The sequence below is a fragment of the Narcine bancroftii genome, chromosome 2 (genome assembly GCF_036971445.1).
Source record: "Narcine bancroftii isolate sNarBan1 chromosome 2, sNarBan1.hap1, whole genome shotgun sequence".
NCBI classification, from domain to species: Eukaryota; Metazoa; Chordata; class Chondrichthyes; order Torpediniformes; family Narcinidae; genus Narcine; species Narcine bancroftii.
The window spans coordinates 82,890,195-82,904,061 of record NC_091470.1 but is presented as its reverse complement, the minus strand read 5'-3'; the positions used below and the strand labels follow the sequence as shown (position 1 = coordinate 82,904,061).

Sequence of the window (13,867 nt, the reverse complement as noted above, 5' to 3'; positions counted from 1 at the left end):
CACCCTATAATAAAGGAATTGTGAAATGAAAAGCAGGACGATTTGCCCTGCAGTTCAGGCTGGGCTTGTCCTCCTCTCCCAGAGGGGAAGAAAGAAAAATAAAATGGAGCTGGGACAGCCAGAAGTCATACAATACAGATTCCAGAAGGCTACAGTTTGCCCATCTCAAGCTTGTGTTAGGCCTCACTAACAGGACAGAAGCCCATAGACCCATAGGACGGAGTGGGACTGAGAGTTAGAGTGACAGGGAACAGGAACCTCAGGGTCACCTGTATGTAAAACAGAGCAGTTTTCACCACGTTTTCAGATCTTAGATGAAGGTGGGAGTGAAAAGCCACACCAATCCAGGCAAAGCTGATTCTATATCCAAGAGATAAAGCCACAGTACAAGTACTTCAAGTTTCATTTGGCTATTTACAGAGATAAAAGAATTGTACCAATTTACTGGTACTTTAAAAGTTAGATGACCTGTTTGAAGACCCAAATATTGGTACAGTGAGTAAATAACATTCCTTGGAAGTGACAAACCCAGTTCACTCTGTTTGAAATATACCTGAATGAAAGCAGAATGAGCCAACTTCAGAAAGGATCAAGAGGAGGTTCACTAGAATGATCCAGAATTAGAGGGTTATCACATAAGGAGTGTTTGATTGGTCTGAGGCTGTACCAGCTGGAGTTTAGAGGTGATGTGGAGAGGATGTTTCCAGTGGTGGGAGAGTTGGGTCAGAGGGCACAACCTCAATACAAAAACATCCCTTTGAAACAGAAATGAGGAGCTATTTCTTTACCCAGAAGGTGGTGATTTTATGGAATTCGTAGATGTGGACAGTTGTGGAGGCCAGGTCGTGTCATACATTTAAGAGAGAGATGGGTACTCGATTAGGAATGGAATCAAGGGTTATGGGGAGAAGAATGGGATTGAAAAGGATAGTAAATCAGTCATGATGGAATGACAGGGCAGATTTGATTTAACTCAGATATCTTGTGGTAAGATGAAGCAAGAAAAATCTTTGCAGCACCTTCCCAATGTTGCTGCTTTTCAACTCCAAATGATTTCTTTCCAAGGCAGAAAGGATCCAAAACCATTGCCCCAGACTCCGCAAAGAGAGCGCTGATCTGTTTTAAGGCAGGAACAAGTGATCGCTTATAAAACTGCAGTAAAAAAGCTTGGTTACAGTACAGCTGCTTCCACACTCAGTGAGGGAAGCACTTTTCTATTTCTCTCCCTCAGAACAGGTTTTAAAAGAAAGATTAAAACTATCACTGCTTTTTTTTTCCAGTGGGACAGGATCACTACACACGAATCTGGAGTCTGAAAGATGGTTGTCTCCTTCGAACTATTCCATCTCCTCATTCTGGCAGCAATGACTCAATTCCCAGTGTTGTTTTTTCCTCACAGCTAGGGGGGAGCAGTGGTGTTCCTGGACTGTTAATGGCTGTCAAACAAGATCTCTATCACTACATATACAACACTGACCTCTGACCAGTTTGGAGGGCAAAAGTATCCCAAGATCTCAGTGTACCTACTTCAAGAGGGATTTCTTCATAATACAGCAAGTTAATGTGTGATGAGAACACTTCACAAATTTGTTTAATTCCTATCCCCTAGGACAAACAAAGTGGTTTTATTTTAAAATTGAGGGGGAAAACACGTTAAGTTTACAAGAACGCTCAAGATACATGTTCTTAAGGGAAGTTGTATTCCACTGCTCGTTTGTATTTAGAACTAACTATCAAATAGATTGCTGGTTCTCCTTTGGTGAGTTGCAGTTTCCACAGGAGGAATTAAATCACGTTTAGTAAACGTGATTTTGTTTTATTCTCAGATGATTTTAAAGTGTAAGAATTTTGAAGTTTTTTGATTTGTTCATGCTATATTGTTACAGATCAATTCTTAAAATAAATTTGATATTAGACCTGCTGTTAGAAAGTTAATTTGTGCTCAAGAATATTACATCAGATAAGCATAAATTTTTATGGTAGTGTTGCAGGGATTAGAACAGACAGGCTCACCTACAGATATTTGTCCACTTTATCAGAATTGGGGGAGCGAGAGAGAGAGATCAGTTGGAACAGACCAAAGACTCTGAAGATCACCACTGATCTTTATTTAAGAGTTCTCAACCTCTTTCTAATAGACTTCCACATTCCAAGATTCTGCAGTAATTATTCTACTGTATAGGTTGTACACACTAACAGTGACTTGATCCTGATATCAAAGGCCTTTTTTATTGTTTTCTCACCAGCCAATGCTATAGCAAACCAGCAAAATTCCACTCCTTGCTTTTTCCTCTAGCCCCACAAATTATTCATTTACTCTTTACCAATTTATTGCAGGATTCCATTTACTGTCACATACACAAAAATATAAATTTGTTCCTCTGTTTGTCCATGAAGATGCACTATTAATACAGCACCACTATCAAGATAAGAAACAGTCCTGGAACTGGAAGCTGGTCGCCCGTGTCCTGGAGTGAGGCCTTCATTCCCTTAGACTCACACTGGAGCCTGATCCACTACTAGAGCTCAGTGGCCTCAGCCTTCATTGAACCTCGTATTGGAGTATGGGAAGCCCCTGCAGTGGACCAATCTGTGGGGTCCTTTCCAAGGCTTTGTCTTGGCAGGGGTAGTTATTCTCCCACTCTAGTGCCCTGTTTTATTCTCGGAACATTAATCATACCAAATTAAAATTCTCTTTCTCGTCAATCCATGTCCTCTTCAAGACCTTCATACCTGCTGTACCAACTAAAACCTATCCAAGATGATAATCTAATGCAACTTCCTATCCTTTCTTAAAGCAAACCACTCAAGGATTGGTTTTTTTTTAAAAAAAAAGCCTTCCTCACCACTTCCAACTATACAATTTCCTGTTCCAGCACCAGTTTTGCTTTTCTGTTGTTTTTAGAAACTATACCACAAAGTTCCACTGGGTGATTCCACAATGTCTGGTGTCCTGTACTCATTAATAACATAACATATAACATAACATAACAATTTACAGCACGGAAACAGGCCATTAGGCCCTTCTAGTCCGCACCGAACCAAACACCCCTTTCTAGTCCCACCTCCCTGCACAATGGCCATAACCCTCCATCTTCTTCTCATCCAGATACCTGTCCAACCTTTTCTTAAATAATACAATTGACTCCGCCGCCACTATTTCTCCCGGAAGCTCATTCCACACGGCTACCACTCTCTGAGTAAAGAAGTTCCCCCTCATGTTACCTCTAAACCTCTGCCCCTTAATTCTTAACTCATGTCCTCTTGTTTTAATCTTTCCTCCTCTTAACGGAAATAGTCTATCCACATCCACTCTGTCTATCCCTTTCATAATCTTAAATAATTTCACAATAGGTTACAGATTCAAGGTTTGTTATCATGTACAATTTATCAGCAGGGTAACTTGGAAGTTCAACACTAAGACTTGATGGACAAGTGAAACTGAGGTCTTGGCGTGGGTGCAAACAACCTGCCCTCACATGGAGCAATCACACTGCGTTTCGCTTTAATAACCAGTGGATCCAATCTTCAACTGTCATCCTGGTAGTAGACAGACAAGAGATTTTTATGTGGCTATTTTTAAAGGTACGTTCAGCATCCAGGTTTATCTTTCTTAGCTTGGTCTTAAGCAAAAATTTATCTCGACTTCAAACCAATTCTGCATTTGTAGAAGGAATTCTATTAAAACATGGAGCTGATGATCAAGTTTTACATTCACAATAGTAATTACAAACCAAAACCAACAGTTCCTGCTAAGGTTACATATCTAACAGCATGTTCACCCCATATCTCTGGTACAGCCAAACAGCTGACATTTGATTTATAAATGTAAATGTATTCAATGTTTCACATTGGCTGATTTAGGAATCACAGTCTGACTTCTGAGCTCCACGCAGACAAAACAGGAAAACAATCAGTTATTTACAATCAGAAACTTGTTTAATACTGAGCCATTAACAAATTATTAAATAATTTGATAGTTCCCAACAGAGATTCTAAAAGATGCTCACCTGCTATGTCACTGAAAAATATCTACTCTTAAAACAAGACTTGATATTAAAATTAAAATATTCTCCACTGGAACAAGGAATGAAACAGGAAAGTCTGCAGACACTGTGATTGTAGTAAAAACACAAAAATGCTGAAAGAACTCAGCAAGTCAAGCTGAAGAAGGATTCAGTTGAAGGATACCTGGTGCTGGAAGGGAATCAGGTGTATCAAGGATTGTTATGAGCAAGGGCAGCTCATGTCATTCGAACAGCTAAGGAATAAATATGATTTGTCTAATAAAACTTTCTTCTGCTATCTCCAGCTAAGTTCTTTCTTAAAGGGATAATTTGGGACATATATGGCCCTGCCCTTGTGTCATGGCATGGAGATTCCAATTTGACAGGGGAATACACACAGGTTCAACTCTATGATGCTTCTCCTATTCCAAAGTGAAGGCCCGAAACCAGGCTTACACAAGTCAAGGGAGAGGTAGGAGATGGACTCGGGCACAACAATCCACGGTGCTGGTCAGGCCTGTGTCGGAACAGCATGACAGCAGTTATTAATGCCAGGTACAAATTGGTGCAATACAATTTCCTGCATGAACTATACCTCACACTACAGAAATTACATAAATCTAAATCAGAAATCTCGGAAATGTGCTTTAGGTGTGGTGTGGAGATTGGAACCTTTATCCGTTCAACCTGGCTCAATACAAAGGTGGGATCCTTCTTGGACCTGGGGACATTCTGAAAATAATCACAAATCATTTTCTACAGGATCCAGAATTGTACCTTCAGGGAAACATTATGGATGAGTTTTAAACTGTCCAGGTACCATATTCAGTTTGTGACGGTCACCTTGTCAGTAGCCAGGAAGTGTATAGCGGTCTGACTCCCAACTAAATATTACACGATGGAATATGGAAATGTAGAATTGTATTCCCCTGGAGAAAATCACATACAATTTAAGGAGGAAATATGGTACGTGTTAGGGTGTGGCAACCCTATCTGCAACACATTGGTACGCAGACATAATTCTACCCCTTCTGAATAAAGGAAATGCAACAATCCATGCCAGTCATGAAATGATTGAGATCAATGAATGGGTCATGGCCCAGATGACTGTTCCTTTTATATTTTATGTTTCTTTGGGTTTTTCTCGTTCCCCTAAGGGTTTGTGACTTTACTGATATTTTGTTTTTTGTATTTGTTTAATACTTTCTCTGTTATATTTGGGTATGGGAGGGAGGGGAGAGGGGTGAGAAAAAGATAGACTCTGTATGTTATATACAATTGTTGAAAGAGAATGTGTTGTTTGGATTTGTGTGAATCTTGGAAAATCAAAAATAAAATATTCCACAAAAGGAAGGGTTCAGTCCCGAAACATTAGTTATGTATCTTTACTTCCTATAGACACTCCATAACCAGCTGAATTCCTCCAGCATTTTGATGATTTTACTCCACTGGAACAAGCCATTTTTTGCCGTGTAACTAAGAGCAGACTGAGCAATCCATTCATACATGACATATATAATTTACAGGTAATTTACAATAAATGAACAAGATTGATAAATGAACAAAGCTGAATCAGACACTCTTCTGCAGAAGAAAGGGATTTGACCAATTCACTATTGTGGTCCAGTTATTATCCAGAAGTTTTAAAAAATAAACATTTTAAGGAAGATTATGAAGTGTATTAACAACCAAATCCTGCTTTAAGTGTCATGCGTGTAAATAAATAATTTGGGTTAAAATTCAGATCTTTTTCACTGTGCTACTCAAAGATCACCTGCTTTTTTATAACAGTTTAGGCACACCCGCACAGGATGGTCCCATCCACGGGAAGTGACCGGGCGCCTGTTCTGAGAGCACTCATTGCAGAAACCCTGCCCGCAGGCCCGGCAGTGATGCTTGGACATTTTCGGGGTGAACTCTTTTCGGCAATAGTAGCAGTCAATGATCTCGTTGTCAGGCACCCAATAAGATGGTCTAGCAGCGTCTTTCACCAGCCCTACCAAAGATAAATTTAAATAAATTCAAAAGGCACAGTAGCCACCACATCCTGACCTTCATTTCACTCTAAGTCACTTCCCTCCTTCGGCATAGTGGCTGCTAACTCTCAGTTAGTCCATTTTGTTGCTCCAAAGTTCAGGGATAAGAGTATTATCATCAACAAAATGTATTAAATAGTAGTAAATAAACTTGGATCTTACTGGGCCTGAATCAACAGGAGGATGGACACTTCGGTTATCGAACCCATCCATCACAGTACCCATCTTGTGAGGAAACAGCTGACTCACCACTGAGAGAAATTCTTAGTCATCCACACACCACTGATCCTAATTTGGGACAACAGGTAGGGGCCAGTATTTGCAGAATGATCATTACCGGTATACTGGAAGATGCCTGAATTTTTAACAACTGCCCCACAATAATCCAGTGTATGACCAGCAAGATTTCAAAATCCCCTATGGGAAAGTGTGCATGAAGAGTAGTATTTTACTTTAAACCCATGCCCCAACAGATCAATCATTAGCTTTCCTGTCTCCCACAAATTGTTCATGTCAGTACAAGAGCAATATTGGGATCCAAAAATAGTTTAACTTATATCCAAAAAGTCTTAACTTTAGAACAGGTCCAAGTCGAATTGAAAAAAGTACTCATCTCTTGTCCACATCTAAAACACAAATCCAAAGAAATCAATTTCTTTAATTTTTGAGGGATTAAATATAATTGATGTAGAAAATTATATCGTACTGATCTATATCTTACATTTATAACCTTAGTCATACTATCCTTACATAAATTTCTCCAAACATTTTCATCTATCTTCCTATTTAAGTCAAATTCCCATTTTATTCTTGATTTATGAACATTCAACCTTGGCATTTTATTTTGTAAACTTATACATTTCAGAAATAAACTTATTTGTTTCTTCCTTAGTAAGTCTAGGTAATTTTAAACTATGACCTAATTTTCCCAATAAAAATGTTTTTACCTGATAATAACAAAAAAAAAGTATTACAAGGTACTTGAAATTTCTCCTTCATCTGATTAAAAGATACGAAGTTAAATTGTTTTTGGAGCCAGTATTAAATGCGAATCTACCATTTGATCCAATGTTGTTTTTACTCGGGGACATTAAGTCGATTGCTTTAGGACTAAGACTGACTGTATCAAATTGAATTTTTATGTTTAGCTTTGGCGGTTTCTAAAAAAATGTTTGGCCATCACTTGGAAATCTGATTTCATTTTAGGAATACAAAGATGGCCAACGGAAATGAAATCCTGTTTTCCTTTAGAAAAGATAACGTAGAATTTGTAAAAGTATGGAGCCCATATTAAACACTCTGGTGGGTGTCTTGGTTTCCACAGCTAAAAAGTTGATTATTGTTGTTTTTAAGTGATGATCTTTCTTCTTTCTTAGTAGGTGGAGGGGGGTGGGTGTTAGTGGGGTGGATGAGGGAGGTGGGGGGGGGGTTATTCAACTATATAATATCTGTATGAATAATATAATATCTGTATGTTATAATGTTATGATTTAAAATTTATAAATAAAATATTTTTAAAAAGCAATATTTCATCTCACCTGCAATTTACCTATGGATCAAAGCTGACATCCACTAGTCTCTGGTTCAACTGCCTTAATGTAGTTTGAGCAGTCGAACATAAGCACATCAAGTGATTAGCTATTATCTTGGTTATCCATTAAAAAACCGTTATAAAGGAAAGGTGATGAATTAGATATTTGATACTCAAATACATTATAGCAAATGGCTTTTTAATACCAAGCTCATAGATGTACAAGTGAAGTGAAGGCCATCCTAAGCTTCTAAGATGAAAATAAAATTGGTTTACCGTAGACTAATTCTGTAGTTTAAATCTAGACACTACAATGTGCTCTGCGACCAATGTAAACAATATAAACTTTAATGGATAAAAGTCACATATTTCAGAGAAAATAAATCCCAGCTGCATAAGGAAATCTATAACGACATGTTGATAGTAGCATACGGCTGAGTTTGTTTTTTAGTCTATAACCAATAAAGTTGTCAGACTAAGAGCTGGAGGTACTTAGTAGATCACGCAGCATCATAGGAAGAAACAGGTAATCAATGTGTCGGGCAATCTGAAAAAACAGGTAGACTCCTGAATAAAGTGGTGAAGGAGGAGAGGAGCAAAGGCTAACAGGTGAGAGGTAATAGGTGGATACAGGTGGGAGGGTAGAAGAGAAATAAGCTGAGACGATAGAGGGCGAGAGCTTAGAAAGGTAGCTCTCCAACAGAAAGGGGGTTGGGAATTGGAGGAAGAGAGAGAAGGGAAAGAGAAACCAGGGAAGGGATTAATGGAAATTGGAGGTTGATATTGATGCCGTATGGTTGGAGAATTATGAGACATCCTAATTTTGTCCTGTATTAAAAATGCCATTGCTGCAGGCAGCGCACACTGATTGTTGGAGGCCAGCGAGAGAAACAGAAAATGCTGGAGATGTTCAGCAGGTCAGACAGGATCTGTGGTCTGAGCAGCAAAGTTCAGATTATAGGTTGACAAAGTTCAAACCTGAAATGTCCACTCCTGTTTCTCTTTCCACAGATCTCCAAGCATCCCCAACATCTTGATAATTTTGCAGCTGCCCAATGTCGCTCAATTTTCAGGGGGTGTTCATGTTGAGAGATATTCAGGCAGCAAGGCTCAATAAAAAGATGCTCCAATGATGTTTAGCAACTTACCCAACATGCGTGTGGGGGACACAACAGTCACCACTATTTCTAATGAAAAGCAGACCAATGAGCCAACAGTGTTAACATCCACATCCATTTCAAATGCTCGGGGGCATGCCTTACATTAGTGAATGCATGTTTGATACCATGTTTAATCCAGACACGATCAAAATTTCAGAACTGGATGCCACAATAAGATATTTGTTCCTATTACAAATCTTACCTAATGGAAAATCTATTGCTGTAGCCACAGCTCCAAACGTGTTCTGTACAGCTTCTCCAACCTTCCGTGCCATGATTGTACTGCTTTCCTCACCATCTTCATCTGCAGCTTCTTCAAAAACAAAGGAGATTAGCCGTGCAATAAGTAACGTGCTGTTTCAACTGTGCTAAAGGGGAGGTGACAGAGCAGTAGTGGCGAAAAGGTCAGTAATGATCCAAATTGTGGCCCTGAAATAAATGCAGAGTTTCAAATCAACCAAGTTCTTCAGTGATTGAGAAAAAGATAGTGTTTCAGAAAATAAAGTAATAAACTGGTCACTGCAACATCCAGATTGAAAATGTTCACATGAAGGGCCATTATGTGGATGGTATGCAAATTAAATCACGAGAATGACCAAGGATCACCTCGCTAGGAGATATCGAGCAGACTGTGATTTGGGGTGGAAGAGTAAATATTCCCTCTGATAGCAAACAGACTGAGGCAAGCTGTTGTGATGAAAAGCTGCAAATCTTGGAAACTGAAGTCTGAAGGCTTTGGAAGACAGGCAGTGATTATGTTCAGGCTGCTGCCAATAGGTTTCTGGAATCTAAAAGAATCAAAGGACACATGATCATTGCGAGGAGAGAGGGGTAATTTAGAATTGTGAAGAGTTTTGCAGCACGGAAACAGGCTTTTTGGTCCAATTTGTCCACGCTAGTTTTGTTTACCTTATTTGGCCCACATCTCTTCATCCTTTTCTATCCATGTACTTGTCTTCTAAACACAATAACTCTCCCTGCTTTTACCACTTCCTGTGCTCATTCCACATCCCCACACCCTCTGTGTGGAAAAAGTTGGCCCTAAAGTTGCTTTTAAATATTTCACCTCTCAGCTTAAACCTATGCTTTAGATTCCCCTACCCTGAGAAGAAGACAATGACTATTCATCTCAAAAGACATTTAGATAGGATGGGAAAGGTTTAGAGGGAGATGTGCTGAATCCAGGTAAATGGGACAAGCTCGCTCAGCAAAGACAAGTTGGGCTGTATTGTTGAACTCTGACTTCTATAATAAAATTATGAGGGGCATAGATAGTTTTATTAACCCCTACAAGGTAAACCCTCAGCCTCCTGCACACCAAACCTCTTCTTACAATTCAAGTCCACCAGCCCCAGTTACATTCTTTTGCATCTTCTTACACTGTAACAATACATTTCCTATAGCTGGGTGATGACAACTGCACACAGTTCCCTCCCTTGCTTGGGATTTGGCAATTCATGATGTACTCCTTAATATTTCCTCTTTCCATGTTAATCACATCCAGCATTTCCTATATTCACCTTAACAACAACGTGCTTCTTACAGAGAGTCAAAAACAAACTCATTAACCTGCCCACATCTCTGCCTCCATACATTTCTGCTCTTACTTCAGGGTTGTTCTTACAAACTGTGAAAACATCATGGGATTACCATTGTTTTTTTCCCCCCTGCTGCCTTTTTTTAAAGCTTCTCTGAACCATTTCCAATACTCCACTACTCGAAAGCCATCCCTCCACACAAGTTTTCAGCTCTCTCTGTCCTATGACACATTTTATATCATTAAAAGCTTTTTCTATCATTGGATGACTATGCTTTGAAGTCATGGACTGCTCTCCACACCTAGTCTATTCAGGTGGACTCATCACTGACCCTTGGAGAACACTGCTGTACGGGGAGCACTGCCCATTCTGATTACCTGTTCCAACTATTGCTCTTTCATAGCACTCATCGCACACCCGGACAGGGACCGAGCCCCAACCACGCTCTGGAACCGGCTTGGATTTTGATGAGCAGTTGTCACAGAAGCCTTCGCCACAGGCTCTGCAGTGGTGTTTGGTTTCCTGGTCTTCAAAAGGTTTATTGCACTTATGACAGTTCTGTGAAAGACAAGTAACACAAAGTATTGCGATTACGAAGAAGAATGATATGGATTTGAATCGTTGGCATAATGAATTGAAAGCTTGTGTTTGTTTAGAAAAGGTCATATATAATTTACGTAATAATTATTCTTTTTATGTCATGATGTGTGGTCTCCATATTTGAGACGTATGGCTTTGGAGGTACAATAGTTTTTGGTGATTTTGGTGTTTTGTGTTTTTTTTTAATTGTAAAAGTTTGGCACATTCCACAGCAATGAATAAGTAACTGATGTATGTTTTTTTCCCCCTCGCTAGAGGGTTTTTTTTATATAGAGGGATAAGGGGAGGTGGGGGTATATAGGGTTTTTTTTAGTAGGGGTTGGATTTGTTTTCTTTTTGTGTGTTTTTTTAATTATGTTCTTTATATATTCATAAATAGTTTATTAAAAAAACACAATTAACACACATTTTATCCCAAATATGAATCCATCTTCCTCTTATTGCAAGTTTACACATTGTATCACTTAGCATTCAATATGCAAAATATTAGCTGAATACCAGTTCTAAAAAAATAGGGGAGAAACAGGTGGCAAACAGGATGGCTGTGATGCTCCGAAAGAATGAATCCTGGCATGGGAATGATTCACTTTGATCCTGAGGAAGGATTCTACAGAAACCAGAAGTAAAGATCGTAGCCTGCAACACACACGATGCGCTGACATAACATTTAATGTCAGTTACTCTCCTTACGTCAGTGTCCATTGTGTTTCAGCTGTTTGCAAAATCAGCTGTCCAGAGAAGAGCATAAAAATTTTATCTGATATTTCAATTCAATGAGAGTGGTAGGTGCCTGGAATGCATTGTCAGGGCTGATGGAGGAGGCTGATACAATAGGGTCATTTAAAAGAATCTTAGATTGACACATGGATGCAAGAAAAATAGAAGATATGGGTATGAGGTAGGGAAAAATTAGATTGTTATGGAGTAGGATGACACAGGTCAGCAAAACATTATGTTTAGTCCTGAGAGGGTGCTGCCTTGTTAAGACATTGTCAATTTGCTGCCTGGTCATTTCTTCCATTAGAAAAGTCTCTACACTTCAAAAGCACAATAGTTACAAAGTGCCACTCTGAAGAGATTGCAGAAGGCAACCCAGAAACTGCAACAGATCCAGAGGTCCAGGCGTAAAGAATTAGAAATCATGAAGGAGCAGCCTTGGACAAAGAAATGCTGTGGAAAGGATGTGGTGGATCAAAGGGCCAATCGTGACTAGGAGTCCCAAGTTCAAATCCCACCATGGCATAGATAAGTTCAGGAACAGGCTCATCATGTCTATGTCTAACATGATACCAGATGAACTCCATCTCATCTGCCTGCACATAATCTATATCCCTCCATTCCCTGGATATTCATCATCCTGGCAGGTTCAGCTAGTCATAGAAAAGCACAGAAGGAAAACAGGCCCTTCAGTCACATTCAAGCTGACTACTGCCCACCTCGTCCTACATTCATCCCTTTTTTTATTTTCCCCACACTCATATCAATTCCCTCCAGATCCTGCTCCTCACACTGAGACAATTTACAGCGGCCAATTAACTCATTGACCTGCACATCTTTGGGAGGAAACCCATAAGGTCATGAGGAGAACATGGGAAAGGACACAGTTAATGCATCTTCACCTTTTAAAATGCCATTGAGGAAACCACATCCCGGGAATTGGTCAGATTTTAGTGTCATTATTATTTCTGGGGGCATTTTCTTATTTACAGTCTAGATCCTGATCTTCTTTTAAATTAATTAATTCCTCTGGATTACTCCAACTTGACTTAGATAAATAGATACCATTCAAGACTCTTGCTTTCTGACAAGATTGATCCTCTTGAACTGCATACTAAATTTTATGATTTTCCCCTAAAGGATCCTTTACATTGAGATTACCATTTAACGGGGTCTCATTTCAGAAAATCTAGCATTATCTGTCTTCAAAATGATTCCATGGTGTTTTGTACCAGAAAACTGCCCCAAATTACTCTGGGAACATCATCCAAACTACTTTGTTAAACTTGATTACAGTTTTGTATGAGAAATCTTAAGTCTTTCTTAATTATTTTACTCTTTGCTAATGCTGTAGCTATCAATTAACTCTCCCAAACTATGTGGATATGAGGGAGCATGTAAACCATCCCCACCAGTGTTTGTCTTTTATTTCACCCTTTTTAATTCAAGATCATTCTCTATCATCCTTATGCCACCCTGCATTACCCAGGCCACTCCAGTTCTTTTCCTATTTGGTTGTCCTTTCTAAACATTAAATACCCAGCAATATTTAATCCTCAGCACTAGTTCCTGAGCCTCCTAACAGCAATCTCTGATGACTATTGGTTAAACCCATCACCTCCATTTGCATCATTAACTTATTTTGTTACTTGAGCTTTATGTGTCAATGACCACATTTTTTGTGCCTTTTAACTTGAATCACATTTTTCCTTGAATTTACTTTATCTGGATCAATAGGTGATGCACAGGATCCATGGTGAGTTGTAATTGGTTGGCCCATAGAAGTCAGAAGTTCTTGGTGGAAGGCTGTTATTTGGCCTACAAACCTGTGAGCAGCGGTGTTTGCAGGGCTCAGTGTTGGGATCCCTGTTTGTGATATATGTAAATGATTTGTATGAAAAGGTTGGTGGGTGGGTTAGTAAGGATACTGATGTAGAGGAATAGCAAAAAAATACAAAAGGATATAGATCAGTTGCAAATATGGGCAGAGAAATGACAGATGGTGTTTAATCCACACAATTGTGAAGTATGAGTGTTGCACTTTTCTAGGTCAAATAGAAGGGGAATGTATGCAGTTAATAGTAGAGGTCTAAAGACATTGATATGTGGAAGGCTCTGGGGGTTCAGGTCCATAGCTTCTTGAAAGTGGCCACATAGTGTGGTAAAAAGGCAGATGGTTTAATGGGCATACAACATGGTAACGGGCCCTTCCAGCCCACAACCCTATGCCACTCAATTAACCTACAACCCCCAGTACATTTTTGAAGGGTGGGAGGAA

General features: G+C 39.3%; 2 protein-coding genes across 9 annotated transcripts in view; one reads left to right on the top strand and one right to left on the bottom strand.

Moving 5' to 3' along the window:
* The window catches only part of wdr21 (WD repeat domain 21), a 73,205-nt gene extending 66,342 nt beyond the window's left edge, over positions 1–6,863 (top strand). For 3 of the 7 annotated variants that reach the window (XM_069917289.1, XM_069917288.1, XM_069917287.1), the window contains one exon: positions 1,281–6,820. In XM_069917289.1, the coding sequence (XP_069773390.1) occupies positions 1,281–1,483 (203 nt within the window). In that variant the 3' untranslated portion in view covers positions 1,484–6,820. Of the gene's footprint in view, positions 1–1,280 lie in introns of all 7 variants that reach the window. The other 4 variants (XM_069917286.1, XM_069917291.1, XM_069917290.1 and 1 more) reach the window with 4 other exon arrangements.
* The window catches only part of zfyve1 (zinc finger, FYVE domain containing 1), a 50,799-nt gene continuing 37,275 nt past the window's right edge, over positions 344–13,867 (bottom strand). For both annotated transcript variants that reach the window (XM_069917282.1, XM_069917283.1), the window contains exons 9-11: positions 10,650–10,830; positions 8,937–9,047; positions 344–6,003 (exon numbers count right to left, since the gene is read on the bottom strand). In XM_069917282.1, coding sequence (XP_069773383.1) covers positions 5,771–6,003; positions 8,937–9,047; positions 10,650–10,830 — 525 coding nt within the window. In that variant the 3' untranslated portion in view covers positions 344–5,770. The remainder of the gene's footprint in view (positions 6,004–8,936; positions 9,048–10,649; positions 10,831–13,867) is intronic.